This window comes from Hyla sarda, chromosome 2 (assembly GCF_029499605.1).
Source record: "Hyla sarda isolate aHylSar1 chromosome 2, aHylSar1.hap1, whole genome shotgun sequence".
Lineage (NCBI taxonomy): Eukaryota > Metazoa > Chordata > Amphibia > Anura > Hylidae > Hyla > Hyla sarda.
This window is the reverse complement of record NC_079190.1, coordinates 383,994,080-384,009,021: the sequence shown is the minus strand read 5'-3', so window position 1 is coordinate 384,009,021 and position 14,942 is coordinate 383,994,080. Positions and strand designations below refer to the sequence as shown.

The window sequence follows — 14,942 nt, the reverse complement described above, 5'->3', positions numbered from 1 at the left end:
TTTTTTGGGAGGTTATTTACTTTTTTGCGCCTAGTGCACTTGTAGGTGTACATTCTACTCCTTTAGGGTAGGGTCACACATAATGGTTCCACAGCGTATTTTATGCTGCAGATCCGCCAGTGACCTGACCCATACTGTGCCTCCTGCTATTGCCATACCCAACCGCCTGGCCCCCTTTCCTGCTCGCACGGCCAAGTGCACACAGAAATCCCGGAGCAGCCGCGATGTCTGTGTACACTGCGCATGCACATGTACAGTGCACTTGGCGACTCGCAGCCTTCCAGTGTGGGTGCTCGGAGCGGCGCCTTTCTGCTGTGAGCCGGCCAGGTGTGGTGCGAGGGGGGGCGGGTCGAGTCACCAGCCGATCCTCAACGTAAAATATGCAGCGGATCCGTTATGTGTGACTATACCCTTAAGTAGAATTCACATATAGGCTGTTAAAATAATTGCATTCGCATATTGAATAAGAAAAGGTACTTTTCCTCTACAGAGGGTGCAGTAGGCATTTCGCTGTTCACCATTTTTTTTTTCTTTAATACTTTGTAGAAAAGCCTTTGTTGGTAATGACAGCTTTATGACACCTCCTGTATGGGGAAACTAGTCACATGCATTTCTCTGGTGTGATTTCGGCCATTCTTCCACACACTCTTTAAAGGATCTGTGGACCTCTACTATGAATCATTATCTTCATAGTATCTTCTATAGATTTGTTGTGTAATTTAAAAGGGGTTATCCAGGAAAAGAAAAAACAGAACACATTTTTTTTCAAAAAAACGCTCCCCGTCTATCTCCAGGCTGGGTGTGGTTCTGCAACTTAGTACCATTGAAGTGAATGAAGCATATATATCTATATATATATCAACTGGCTCCAGAAAGTTAAACAGATTTGTAAATTACTTCTATTAAAAATCTTAATCCTTCCAATAGTTATTAGCTTCTGAAGTTGAGTTGTTGTTTTCTGTCTAACTGCTCTCTGATGACTCATGTCCCGGGAGCTGTGCAGTTCCTATGGGGATATTCTCCCATCATGCACAGCTCCCGGGACGTGACATCATCATTGAGCAGTTAGAAAACTTCAGAAGCTAATAACTATTGGAAGGATTAAGATTTTTTAATAGAAGTAATTTACAAATCTGTTTAACTTTCTGGAGCCAGTTGATATATATAAAAAAAAGGTTTTGCCTGGAATACCCCTTTAAGTCAGGTGATTGGCCATTCTAGCAACTTTATTTTCTATCTTTAATACCATTTCAGAGCTTCCTTGGCTGTGTGTTTGGGATCATTATGGGACATTTACCAAACCTGTGTAGAGGAAGAGTGGTGCAGGTGCCCTTACCAACCATTCATTTTTAAGAGTCCAGTGAAAAACAAAAGAAGCGATCTGATTGGTTGTTATGGGCAACTGCACCACTCTTCCTCTACACAGGTTTTGATAAATCTCCCTCATTGTCTTGCTAATATGTCCTGCCTCATTTCATCATCCTGGTAGATGGCAGATTTTTCTCAATGGCTCTGCAAACTTGCCCACTGATTCTTCCTTCAGTTATGTAAAGTCTGCCAGTACCATGATGTTCCCACCTCAAAAATCACTATTGGATTGGTGTTTTTAGGGTAATGTGCAGTGCCATATCTCCTCCAGACATGGTGTGTATTATGGCATACAAACTGTTCCATTTTGCTCCCAGTATTTTCCTGGCTTGCTTTTTCATCATCGATAGTTTTAAGCTGTTTTCTTGGCTTTCCAAGCCTTTTACCCCTTTCTTTCTTCATGTGTTCAATAGATTTTTTTGGTATGTATGAATTAGGTGGGTTGTAACCAATATCTGGTGCAGATTTCATGTCACTAGCACCTTTGGAAATCTATCTAGTGAGAAAAATGGTCATGTGTTCAATACTTATTTCACCCACTACATGTACTGTCATGGCCGTAAATGTTGGCACCCCTGAAATTTTTCAAGAAAATGAAGTATTTCTCAGAGAAAAGGATTGCAGTGACACATGTTTCACTACACACGTTTATCACCTTTGTGTGTATTGGAACTAAACCAAAAAAAGGGAGGAAAAAAGTAAATTGGACATAATGTCACACCTAACTCCAAAAATGGTCTGGACAAAATTATTGGCACCTTTAACTTAATATTTGGTTGCACACGCTTTGAAAAAAAATAACTGAAATCAAATCACTTCCTATAACCACCAATAAGCTTCTTAGACCTCTCAGCCGGAATATTGGACCACTCTTCCTTTGCAAACTGCTCCAGGTCTCTCTTATTGGAAGGATGCCTTTTCCTAACAGCAATTTTAAGATCTCTCCACAGGTGTTCAATGGGATTTCGATCTGGACTCATTGCTGGCCACTTCAGAACTCTCCAACGCTTTGTTGCCATCCATTTCTGGGTGCATTTTGATGTATGTTTGGGGTCATTGTCCTGCTGGAAGACCAAAGATCTCAGATGCAAACCCAGCTTTCGGACACTGGGCTGTACAGTGCGACCCAAAATCTGTTGGTAATCCTTAGATTTCATGATGCCTTGCACACATTCAAGGCATTCAGTGCCAGAGGCAGCAAAACAACCCCAAAACATGATTGAACCCCCACCATATTTCACTGTAAGTACTGTGTTCTTTTCTTTGTAGGCCTCATTCCGTTTTTCGTTAAACAGTAGAATGATGTACTTTACCAAGAAGTTTATCTTGGTCTCATCCATCCACAAGACGTTTTCTCAGAAGGATTTTGGCTTACCAAAGTCCATTTTGGCAAAAAGTAGTCTTGATTTTTATGTCTCTGTGTCAGCAGTGGGGTCCTCCTGGGTCCCTTTATTTAAATGTCGACTGATAGTTTGTGCTGATACTGATGCTCCCTGAGCCTAAAGGACAACTTGAATATCTTTGGAACTTGTTTGGGGCTGCTTATCCACCATCCGGACTATCCTGCGTTGACACCTTTCATCAATTTTTCTCTTCCGTCCACGCCCAGGGAGATTAGCTACAGTGCCATGGGTTGCAAACTTCTTCATAATGTTGCGTACTGTGGACAAAGGCAAATCTAGATCTCTGGAGATGGACTTGTAACCTTGAGGTTGTTGATATTTTTCCATAATTTTGGTTTTCAGGTCCTCAGTCAGCTGTCTTCTCCTCTTTCTGTTGTCCATTCTTCGTGTGGCACACACAGACACACAATGCAAAGACTAAGTGAACTCCTCTCCTTTTTATCTGCTTTCAGGTGTGATTTTTATATTGCCCACACCTCTTACTTGTCCCAGGTGAGTTTAAAGGAGCATCACATGCTTGAAACAATCTTATTTTTCCACAATTTTGAAAGGGTGCCAATAATTTTGTCCAGACAATTTTTGGAGTTTGGTGTGACATTATGTCCAATTAGCTTTTTTCCTCCTTTTTTGGTTTAGTTCCAATACACACAAAGGGAATAAACATGTGTATAGCAAAACATGTGTTACTGCAATCCTTTGCTGCGAGAAGTACTTTGTTTTCTTGAAAAATTTAAGGGGTGCCAACATTTACCTGTGCTCTCTCCTGTCTGATGGCACTCCTATGTGCTCTCTCATCTGATAGCACTCCTCTGTGCTCTCTCCTGTCTGATGGCACTCCTATCAGACAGGAGAGAGCACAGAGGAGTGCCATCAGGCAGGAGAGAGCACAGAGGAGTGCTATCAGGCAGGAGAGAGCACAGGAGTGCTAGCCCACCCTCAATTACTGGACTTTGTCCATTCCTGTGCTTCAGCTTGGACAAAGCCATGATTTCTATAAAAAAAAGAAAATTTTCTAATGAAGTATATTGGAAAGGTTAATGATTTGCCAAGATGTACAACATATAATTTTTTTTAAATCTGACAGTGCCCATTAAAGCACAGAAATACTGGGAATCTGCGTATATTCGTGAAATTCTGATGCGAATGCAGAACACAAACTCGGAGTGAAGACAGTCACCGGTATAATTATTTTATTTGAAGTGTCTTATTGTCACAGCACGTCAGGTTGAACACATAATATCTTACAGAGATGTATTCAGTTTTAATTTGCATTAACCCATCAGTTCAGATTGTTTTAGATTGGCCCATCCCTGTTGAACTCATTCCCTTCCCAAACAACTCTGCTTTGAGGGACAAGGGAGACATACATAATGCATTTTTCCACAGTATACAGTTATGGAATAGTTTTCCATGAACACTTCCACATCACAATAAAATATCCTCCTGGGAAGGGAACATGACACGTTCTTCTGAAAAGAGGCAGCAATAACGGAAACTCTTCCGTCACTTCTAACATTATTCAAGTGAAAATTGATTTTTGGCCGAGGGTTTAAACTAAGTCAATAAACCGAAAATCTTAGCCTAGAATGATCAGTGATCTCCAAAGATCTATCTGGTTTGTCCACCTAAGGAGCCATTATCTGGGTGTGAACCAAGGCAACCAAGCCCTGAACAAGTAATGTACATTGTTGTTTCCAAGAGTTAATAAACTGAGCCTATTGTATACAGGCAGCAGATTATCGACAAACTGCAGTGTCAGAGTTGTGACGGTACCTGGGAATGGTTAGAATTAGAGATGAGCAAAGTTACAGTAAATTTGATTAGTCACAAACTTCTCGGCTCGGCATTTGCAGCCTTTAGCCTGCATAAATTAGTTCAGCTTTCAGGTGCTCCGGTTGGCTGGAAAAGGTGGATACAGTCCTAGGAGACTCTTTCCTAGGACTGTATTCACTTTTTCCAGCCCACCTGAGCACCTGAAAGCTGAACTAATTTATGCAGGCTAAAGGCAGCAACTGCCGAGCCGAGAAGTTCGTGACGAATCGAATTTACTGTAAGTTTGCTCATCTCTAGTTAGAATTTTTACGAGACACACAGATACACTGCATGAAGGTAGAAACTATAATACATGCCTATGCTTTACTGCAGCTGTCCCATCCACCTATAGTGGCTCACTAAAGGAGTCCCACATGACTTTATGCTCTGGTAATTTACATTATTGAAGGCATATTCCAACAACCAAATAACGCCAATTTATTAACATTTGTTTATCGAAATTTGATGCCAATTTTTTACCAACCAAACTAATAATTCTTGTTTCTCAACACTTAATAAACATCTCCATTTTTGAATGACAGCCGGGAGCTGCATTAAAGTTGAACGTGGCACACAATATATAAAAGTTTGAGGATCTCCGTTTTAATGTATATATGAAAGCTACACACTATACCAAAATTCTTATATGAAATAAGAATATATAATCCATTTCTAAGTTACATGTATCTAACTGGATTGAACCATGTTAAAAATGGCATACCTCTTTCAAAGAGTGATCGTACCAATATTCATCTATCACCTCCCAGGAAGCAGCCATGCAAGTCGGGTGAGACAATATTGTCTAACAAGTTTTCTACTACACGGAACCATATAGTGTACCAAGCTTGTAAAGCAGATGGGTAAAATAGGTGCTGCATAGAAATTATTGTACAAGTTGCTTCTAGAATGACCTCACAATTGTTGTCACCAAAAGACAGCATAGTGCGTTCATACCTAGACTATTTTTATGTAAAAAGGACTCCACAGCCTGCCATCTTGCTGCTACATCAGTGTCTGGCTTTTTCCCAAGTGGAGAACGGTTTCACTCCTTAACCAAGCCCAAACAATAAAGTGGTGCTGACTTTAAGATCACTGGAAAATTGAGGAAAAAAAAAATATATATATAAAAAAAAGTAAAACAAAAAAAAAACAACAACAACTTGCAAGAACTAAGTTTCTACATGACAATGCTGAAGCAACATATGACACCTCATGGCTGATTTATGTAACAAAGTGGCACTTTACAGGATCATAGTAAAACAAAAATTTCCATTTCTGGCATCACAAAACCTTTTGGTATTAACATTTCATCCCTTGTCTGGGTTACATTGGTTAAGTGCACAAAAATTCATATAGCAGCATTTAACATGAAGCCCCTCAAATGGAAACCAGAGAACAGCCAAAACTAAAAAAGGGACACTCACCACTCACGGACTAAAGAATTCTAACAAAAAAGGTAGAGTAACAGGAGACAAATATAAAAAAGACAAACAAAGACATAGAAGAAAATATATAGGGTGTAACCGTTGTAAGCTGAAGACATACAGATAGAGGAACTCCAACTAAACCCTCAGCAGCAAGAGGCCAACTAACATGTGCAGTAAACTCCTCTACCAACAAAAGGGGTAAATATTCACAGCTTTGTAGAACTCTGACCCTAGTATTTATATGCAAACCCTGCTTATTAAGGAGAAAAGGGCCCACCATTCCAACCACATTTTCAGTTTACTCCAGATAAAAGGCAGCAGGGGCAAATCCCTCTCAGACCACAATACAGCACATTCAGACTTGTGAAGTAGGGGGGAAATAAGGTAAAAAGAAAAGAAAAAAATGTACAGAAAAATGCAGCTTGAATTCTTGCCATCTTTCGTATCTGGGCTCTTTTACAACCAGATTGTCTGTCCACTTTCCTAAATAAATTCCTCAACAAAAGGAGTTTTACCCTAGCCATGCCAAGAGAAATTGCAAACCAAAATCTTCTAATTGTCACAGAGAACCCTAAAAGACCATCACGAATCCAACACTTTGCATGGCGATCAACCCTGTCCTGGTGCAGAAATGTAATGCTAAGGTAAGCCGGTGACGTTTGGGTCACTGACATGCTTACGTATTAGTAGTCACGCTGTTCTCTTAAATCTTCATCTTGGCTGCGAGGAACAAAAGGAGCTTGAAGCCAGACATTAGCCAGCACTCAGCTTGATGCTGCAGCTAGGGGTTTCTTTAGCTGCTGGGACATAAGTTCCCTAGCTCGACTGACTTGGATGTGGTCATAACAAGTATTGCAAACCAAAACAGGGTCATAGAGTTGTTGGTCGGGAATTGGAAGCTTCAAGTGACAGCAGCCGGCACAAAAGACATTTCCACAGTTCCTAGAGAAATCATAAAGCAAAAAACAACAATGAAGCTTGGGGCAAATATTTCATATTATAAAATTATGAATCATTTACTTTGCATGGCTGTCCAAAAAGGGGTGTGTTCTCACAACCTGGCCTAATTACTATTGAATACACTCAAAATTCTGATGTATATATGGATGGAAATTGCCACCAAAAAAAAAGTCTCAATATTACCCCACAACCTGTGTGTCCCAATAGTAAATAGAAGGAAACCATGCAAATCTAAAACCACATTCCACACTAATAAAGACCCAACACACAGTGTTGATTTAAGAACAAATTAGCAAGGATTTACTACTTACCGTATATACTCGAGTATAAGCCGAGTTTTTCAGCACGATCTTTCGTGCTGAAAACACCCCCCTCGGCTTATACTCGAGTGAACTCTCCGCCCTCAGTGGTCTTCAACCTGCCGACCTCCAGACGTTTCAAAACTACAACTCCCAGCAAGCCCGGGCAGCCATCGGCTGTCCGGGCTTGCTGGGAGTTGTCGTTTTGAAACCTTTGTAGGTCCGCGGGTTGAAGACCACTGCGGCCTTCGAAATCATCCAGACCCCCCACCCCCACCCCCTTTAGTTCTGTACTCACCTCGGCTCGGCGGGACGTTAGGGTGCGCTGGTCCGGTGCTACAGGACTGTCCGGTGGGGAGGTCATCCGGTGGGATAGTCGTTCCGGGCTGTCCATCTTCACCAGGTGGGGCCTCTTCTCCGCGCTTCGGCCCCAGAATAGTCACGTTGCCTTGACGACGACGCACAGGGACGTTCATTAGCAACGTCCCTCTGCGTCATCGTCAAGGCAACGCCTCTATTACGGGCCCGAAGCGTGGAGAAGAGCCCCCCCCCCCCGGTGAAGATGGACAGCCCGAAACGACTATCCCACCGGATGACCTCCCCACCGGACAGTCCTGCAGCACCAGATCAGCGCACCCTAACGTCCCGCCGAGCAGAGGTGAGTACAGAACTAAAGGGGGTGAGAGGGTGGGGGGGCTGGATGATGTCAAAGGCCGCAGTGGTCTTCAACCACTGATGGCTGCTTGGGCTTGCTGGGAGTTGTAGTTTTGAAACATCTGGAGGTCTGCAGGTTGAAGACCACTATCAGAGGGGGCTGATGACATGTGGTGATTATGACATGTGGTGATGATGACAAGGGGATGATGAAGGGGGGGTGTGGGATTATGAAAGGGGGATGATGATAAGGGGATGATGAAGGGGGTGTGTGAGATGACAAGGGGATGATGAAGGGGGGGGTGTGGGATGATGACAGGGGGATTATGATAAGGGGATGATGACAGGCGGTGATGATGAAGGGGGGATGATGACAGGGTGATGATGATGAGGGTGTTAATGACGGGGGTCTGGATGATGACAGGGGGGGATGATGTATTTCCCTCCCTAGGCTTATACTCGAGTCAATAACTTTTACTGGGATTTTTGGGTGAAATTAGGGGCCTCGGCTTATATTCGGGTCGGCTTATACTCGAGTATATACGGTAGTTAAAAAAAAAAAAAAAGCCTTCTGTAGAAAAAAAATAAATCTTGTGCTCTTACAAGGAGAGAAAAAATAAATAAAAAATTAAGATTCTCCAGGTCATAAATTGTTTAACTCCTTCATGAACCACCGAATTTTGATTTGTGGTAAAAAAAAAAATGCCCTCTAACTTTTTTTTCACTGACAAAGATGCATCAGGGCTTATTTTTGGGGACAAGTTGTACTTTTCATTGGCAGACTTTACCATAAAATGTATTACCAAGCCAGAATAATATTTTTTTTTTATTTATTTTTTTTATGTAGGGCAAAATTTTTAAAATAAATAAATGAAATTTTGCTAATTTGTGGGGCAATAATTTTTGGGGAGTTCACAATGAGGTAAAACTAACATTCAAACGTTCATACTATGGGTCAGTGCAATTCCAATGATACCAAACTTTGATAACATTCCTTTTGTTTTTTGATTAAAAAAACAAATTTAAAAAAAAATCTGAAAACTTGGCAATGATTTTTTTTAAAAACTTTTTAGACCCCTATACTTTTTTCTTTTTCCACCTACGGAGTTGTGTTAGGGCTTATATTTTTGCTTAATTCACTAGACACCAGGGATCACCAGCATTTAAAGGTTTAAATAGGTACTGTCACCAACATTTATTTATTTTTTGATATGTTGTAGTACTTAAGTACTACAACATCTCTCTAATATAGTTTATTTTTTATTTATTTTTTAAATTAAAATGGTTTATTTTACATTTGAAAACCGGCCACTAGGGGTCTCCTAGTCCCAATTCATTAAGCCTGCACTCATGATTTTTTTAATGACAAAATAGCAACCATTATATGCAAAATCTCGGTCCCAGGTCTTGGCAGGTGTATATTTCAAGGCAGGCTACCCTATACTCCTCCTCCCTGGGTAGCACATGCACTGCTAAACAGGGAGGAGGAGACCCCGGAGCAGCCTGCCGTGCGATTCGCTGATCATCTATGCGTGCATTGACGAAATGAGGGCAGAAGTCGGCACCCAGCAGGCGTCAGTGACGTCGCGCCTGCTGGGGAAGTCTGCTTCCGGGAGAGGACAACGCAGCAACACGCACTATAGTCAGGTCATTACTACTAGTAGATAGCATTTCTGTTATAGCTCGGACTTGACTTGTGGGACAGCGTCATGTTTTCTCAAGGTTTTTGCACAAAGATAAGCGTACAGGTCTTTTAAACTAGTTTTCCCAATGACCGAATTTACTTATGTTTTCAGGATTCAGTAGGTGTTTTACAAATGAACAGTATGTGCAGTAAGAAATGCCACAAGTGAAATCAAAAGATTACAAATTCTTCAGCAAAGCACAGCCCATAATGCAGGGAACTGCAGGTACATTATATCTCTCCTTGCAGTTCCAACCTATGGGGGCAGTGAAAGAAGAAAATGTCCAGCACTGCAAACTTCTTGAGAACGATACTTCTTTATTGTATAAAACGCATAAGGTCCACAGAACAAGTGAAGGTGACACCTTTCGGCCCGTCTAGCATGCCTTAGTCATACCTGGGGGCCAGTGGCTATAACACAATGCCTTGTGGGCAAGTCATAATTTACCTGCAGTGATGCCTCCTTTTGGCCAACCAGAATTCACAGTCACAGTTGTAGCAGTGTGAAGCCATGTGATCCGGAACCCATCTTGTGACCTTAAAATTGAAGACAAAAAAAATGTATAAAAACAAACACACAAGAAAACAAAACACTATTACAAAACTATTTAGCTCACACCTGACAGCAAACACACAGAGCTGAGATCAAAGGGAATTCTGTTTTCAAAGGGGGAACCCTAAAGAAAAGGTTACCTCAGTATCCTTCCTATCCACTGGTTCCCAACTGGCCTCTGAAAGTCGGTCTTCACTTTTATCAGAATACAGGTCATCCATATCACTGCTGTCCGATTCTTTTACACAAGTCTGTTTAGAATATACAATTTAGAAAAAGAAATCAACTTGTTTCTGCACATGTATGAAAGGACTTTTTTTTTATTTCCATGCACTGCATTCAGATTTATGCACAACAGATAGATGGTAGTTCTACAAAGATTCCTTCTCTGCTCTGCATCCCCATCTTTTCCACCTGTAAATAACAATAAACCTAATTCCACATATGTATCACTGTGCAGAGGAAAAAAGTTGACCAATTTCCCATGGCAACCAATTAGATTGCTTCTTTCATTGTTAAACAAAAAAAAAATAAAATAAAAAAAAAAAAAAAAAAAGAGAAGCAATCCGATTGTTTTTTATAGGGAACTGGTGAACTTTTCCTCTGTACACATTTTGATACATCTCCCCAAATATGTACACATCTATACACAATTGAAGATGGGAAATATTGCAATTTGAGCTTAGCAGATCTTACTGTAGATTGATTCCCTTCTAAGTAATCAGTCGTCATTTAGTCTCGTGAAAGTAGTTCTGCTTTCCAAGTATTCTGATTTCCCTGAGAAGTCTGGAGGGAGACCGTTTCATTTTCTCATTCCACTTGTCCAAGTAATCTGAACACTTCAAAAGATGAACGACTTTTACAAGACTAAATAAATTTACGGCCAATTGATTAGATTTAGGTTAAAGGGGTTAGTTATCCAGGAATAGAAATAACAGAGCTAATTTCTCTCAAAACAGGTTGTGTGTGGTATTACAACTTGGCTCCATTCACTTCAATGGAACTGAGCGGCAGAACCATACCCAACCTGGAGATAGTGTTTATATTTTAATGAAATTAGTTCCGTTTTACTATTCCTGGATAACCTCCTTTAAACTCCGGGACCCATCCATGATTTTACAGCATGACGCTATAAGCAAAGTTACACATACACAAAAGGAATAAAGTTTACACCACAATACATTACAATGCATAAAAATAGATTGTGGAAAACCTTATTCACGAGTAGAAGAAAAGTCAAAACGTACTGCAGCAGTCAGACAGACGTAGCCAGGGGATCGAACTGCCCTGGGGGGGCCGCCACGTCATTCTCCTTTACTTTACCACATGACTCCCGTGCGATTAAACACACAAGTCCTCACGAATGTGCCAGCGATCTCTTCTACAGCGTGTGTGGAGCACTCACAATGTCTCTCAGCTTAGTGCCCCTGTAGGGTGCTAGAGGCAGAGTGTAAGTTCTCACAGAAAGAGCGAATGCTCACTGAGACATCTCACCGTGCTCCATAGAAGAGGTTGGCGGCACATGCAGTGAGGACCTGTCAATCACACACCGGTGCCAGCGCTGACATAGGAGAGAGGTGTTGTGGCATCAGAGCAATGCAGAGCCCAGGTCATGGCTATTGAACTGTGGCCGACACCAGACAAAGGAATTTTTTTGAATGATAAAAGCAGAGATAAAGCAGCTGAAAGGTATGGCTGCATTAGACTACCAAGATGCTGTCACATACCGGACTTCATTTTAGGGGTAAATTCTGCTGACAATTATGCTTTAATGTAAGGGGTCAATTCCAGCGTGAAACTGCAGCACAATCTATGGCAAAATCTGCATGCAACAGATGCTGAGGAATTGTCAAGTATTTGCAACGAGATCATGTGTATCAGCCATCGCGTATCCTCACTAAGTACTTACAAAGTCATCTTCATAATCAGCCTCAGGTTCTGGAGGTGGAGCACAAAACTGTCGTATTTCCAGCTGTAGCTGCAGTTCCCACACCTGCCTTCTTAACAGGTCAACCTCTTGCTTATAACTAGCTTCCATCTGTCTCAACCGTTGTTGCACAACATCATTGGGAATAGGTAAACCATCATCGTCTTGATATAAGAGAGGTGCAGGAGAAGGACAAACCAAAGGAAAGAAGCGCCCAGAGTGAAAAGGCCTGGTCTGTGAAGCTATTGAGCCTCTATAGCTTTTCACTGAGGGGCCAGAACAGTGCATTGAGGCAGGGAAGTTGTAGGGAATCTTTGCGGCATCTCTAGATACACAAGAACCAGCTGTATGTCTTCCATGCTTACTGTGAAGGCTTCTTGAAGAGGGCTCATATGAAAAATGACGACGGAGTACGGTTTCCCCAACAGGGACAGATTTCATCATTCCATGTAAACTCTCCCAGTTAGATGCAAGAAAAGAGAAATTATTTCTCTGTATTTGGGAGACTAGTTTCCTATCAGTCCTACATGCCTCCTTTGCCATCTTGATAGATTTGGTCAGATCTCTACACGAAGTATTGACATATATATCACCCACTAAATTTGGACAGGGAGGTTTTGTCAAGGTCTGGCAATCCTGTTGACCCGGATCAGTGATAGATATCGTAATAGTCTGCTCTTGTGTATCTACACCATTTGCCAAGGCAGGTTTAACATTGTCACATTTCAAGTCTGGAGATTCGGGTTTGGTATCTGAGGAAATACCAAGTTGCAGTACTCCATTATTATGATGGGCTTCGGTGACTTCCTGCAAGTTTCCTTCATCACCTTCTTTGACAATAGGATCATCAGGCGCCTTTTCTTCCTTGGCTTTAATCTCTGTAGTTTGCTCCAGTGGGCCCAGACTTTCAGTATCACTTCCATCATCATTGCTGCAACGCGAGTCCAGACTCACTTGATGATTATTTAAGTTGGGGTCACTAGAAGTACGTGTCAGTATTCCCCCATTGTCACAAGCAGTGATAAGGTTGTCCATAGAGCGCGTTTTGGGTAATCTGTAATTAATAATAAAATACATACATTTTAGGTCTCAAAAGACTACACATGGGCACACAAACACCACTCAATCTCAAAAACCCCCATTTTGTGTATAAAGCTACTACAAAGCCCAGCATTGTAATAATGAGTTCCCCCCTTCCATCTGCCTATCCCTACAGCTAGAGGGTGCACCAAAATTCGAACACCACATGGCAAGGTGTGCATATCCTATAAGTGGACTACTATATTTGAAATTTTCTACCTGTCTAGTGATCGGGAATTAAATTCCTGTCCTTGGGAAACCGGGGAAAGATAGATTTCCATTCCATCATCAATGGGCATGCAAGGTGATGAAGCAGGAATGTATACAGCTGTCCATAGTTGAAGAGCCCGGACATGACAAACTGGGTGTAGAACCTAAAAGAACAAGAACATTTTTATTTCAAAACAGCTTTTAGTTATTTTAAAAAAACACACACACACACACACACACACACACACACACACACACACACACACACACCCCAAAACAATAAAACAGAAAAACCCCACCAGGGCCACATTATCAGTGAATTGACAGGTTTGAAGGAAAATAATTTGCTTCCCCCCCCCCCCCATAGTTACATAGTTAGTACGGTCAAAAAAAGACATATGTCCATCAAGTTCAACCAGGGAATTAAGGGGTAGGGGTGTGGCGCGATATTGGGGAAGGGATGGGATTTTATATTTCTTCATAAGCATTAATGTTATTTTGTTCCAGGAATGTATCTAATCCTGTTTTAAAGCTGTTAATTGTTCCTGCTGTGACCAGTTCCTGAGGTAGACCGTTCCATAAATTCACAGTCCTCACGGTAAAGAAGGCGTGTCGCCCCTTGAGACTAAACTTTTTCTTCTCCAGACGGAGGGAGTGCCCTGTATTCTGTTGCATAGTAGACATTACACAGAACTTTCACCTACACGGTCTGAATGATTAAAATAGGAAGGAGCACCAGATCTCAATATAAAGCAGCCACTGCATTCAGTGATGATCTTTTACCCTGCTACTTTTTAGATGGAAAAACTCCTGGGTTAGTAGTAAAGCTTTTTCAACTTGTCATCAGCTGCAAACAGCTTAAAAAGAGTTAATACATTTTCAAAAGATTTAGAAATACCTGCCTGTTTGTTACATTAACCCTTCAGAGTGCTGACAAGGCGGTTTTAGGCTCTCACAGCTGATAGCGAGAATAATAAATATTAAGTATTTAGTAAAAGCGCTGTGGACTACGCGTTTCAAGGGGTGGGACCCCCTCTTTGTCAGGTCCTCTGATTGGTATAGCATTCAGTGTCATATGTATACAGAAAAAATACATCATTTCCCCCCCCCCCCATTTCATCATCCAGAGCCCTGTCATCATCCCCCCCCCCCCCCCTTCATCACCGCCTGTCAATCCCTTCATCAGTGGTCTTCAACCTGCGGACCTCCAGATGTTGCGATACTACAACTCCCAGCATGCCCAGCATTCTGGGAGTTATAGTTTTAAAACCCCTGGAGGTCCGCAGGTTGAAGACCACTGCGGCCTTCATCATCATCCAGCCCCCCCCCCCCCCCCCCCATTTTGTACTCACCTCCCCTCGGCGGGAAGTTAGGGTGAGCTGGTCCGGGCCATCTATGCTGCAGGGACCGTCCGGTGGGGAGGATTAGTCGTTCCGGGCTGTCCATTCCTCTTCTCCACGCTCCGGGCCTGCTCTGAACTAGTGATGTTGCCTTGACGACGACGCACAGGGACGTTGCGCATGAACGTCCCTGTGCGTCGTCGTCAAGGCAGCGTCAATAGTCCG

General features: G+C 42.0%; 1 protein-coding gene across 2 annotated transcripts in view; it reads right to left on the bottom strand.

Moving 5' to 3' along the window:
• Positions 1-4,752: 4,752 nt before the first annotated feature.
• MTMR4 (myotubularin related protein 4) overlaps positions 4,753-14,942 on the bottom strand; it is a 64,187-nt gene continuing 53,997 nt past the window's right edge. For both annotated transcript variants that reach the window (XM_056558545.1, XM_056558544.1), the window contains 5 exons: positions 13,387-13,541; positions 12,070-13,141; positions 10,301-10,411; positions 10,056-10,144; positions 4,753-6,952 (listed from right to left, as the gene is read on the bottom strand). In XM_056558545.1, coding sequence (XP_056414520.1) covers positions 6,775-6,952; positions 10,056-10,144; positions 10,301-10,411; positions 12,070-13,141; positions 13,387-13,541 — 1,605 coding nt within the window. In that variant the 3' untranslated portion in view covers positions 4,753-6,774. The remainder of the gene's footprint in view (positions 6,953-10,055; positions 10,145-10,300; positions 10,412-12,069; positions 13,142-13,386; positions 13,542-14,942) is intronic.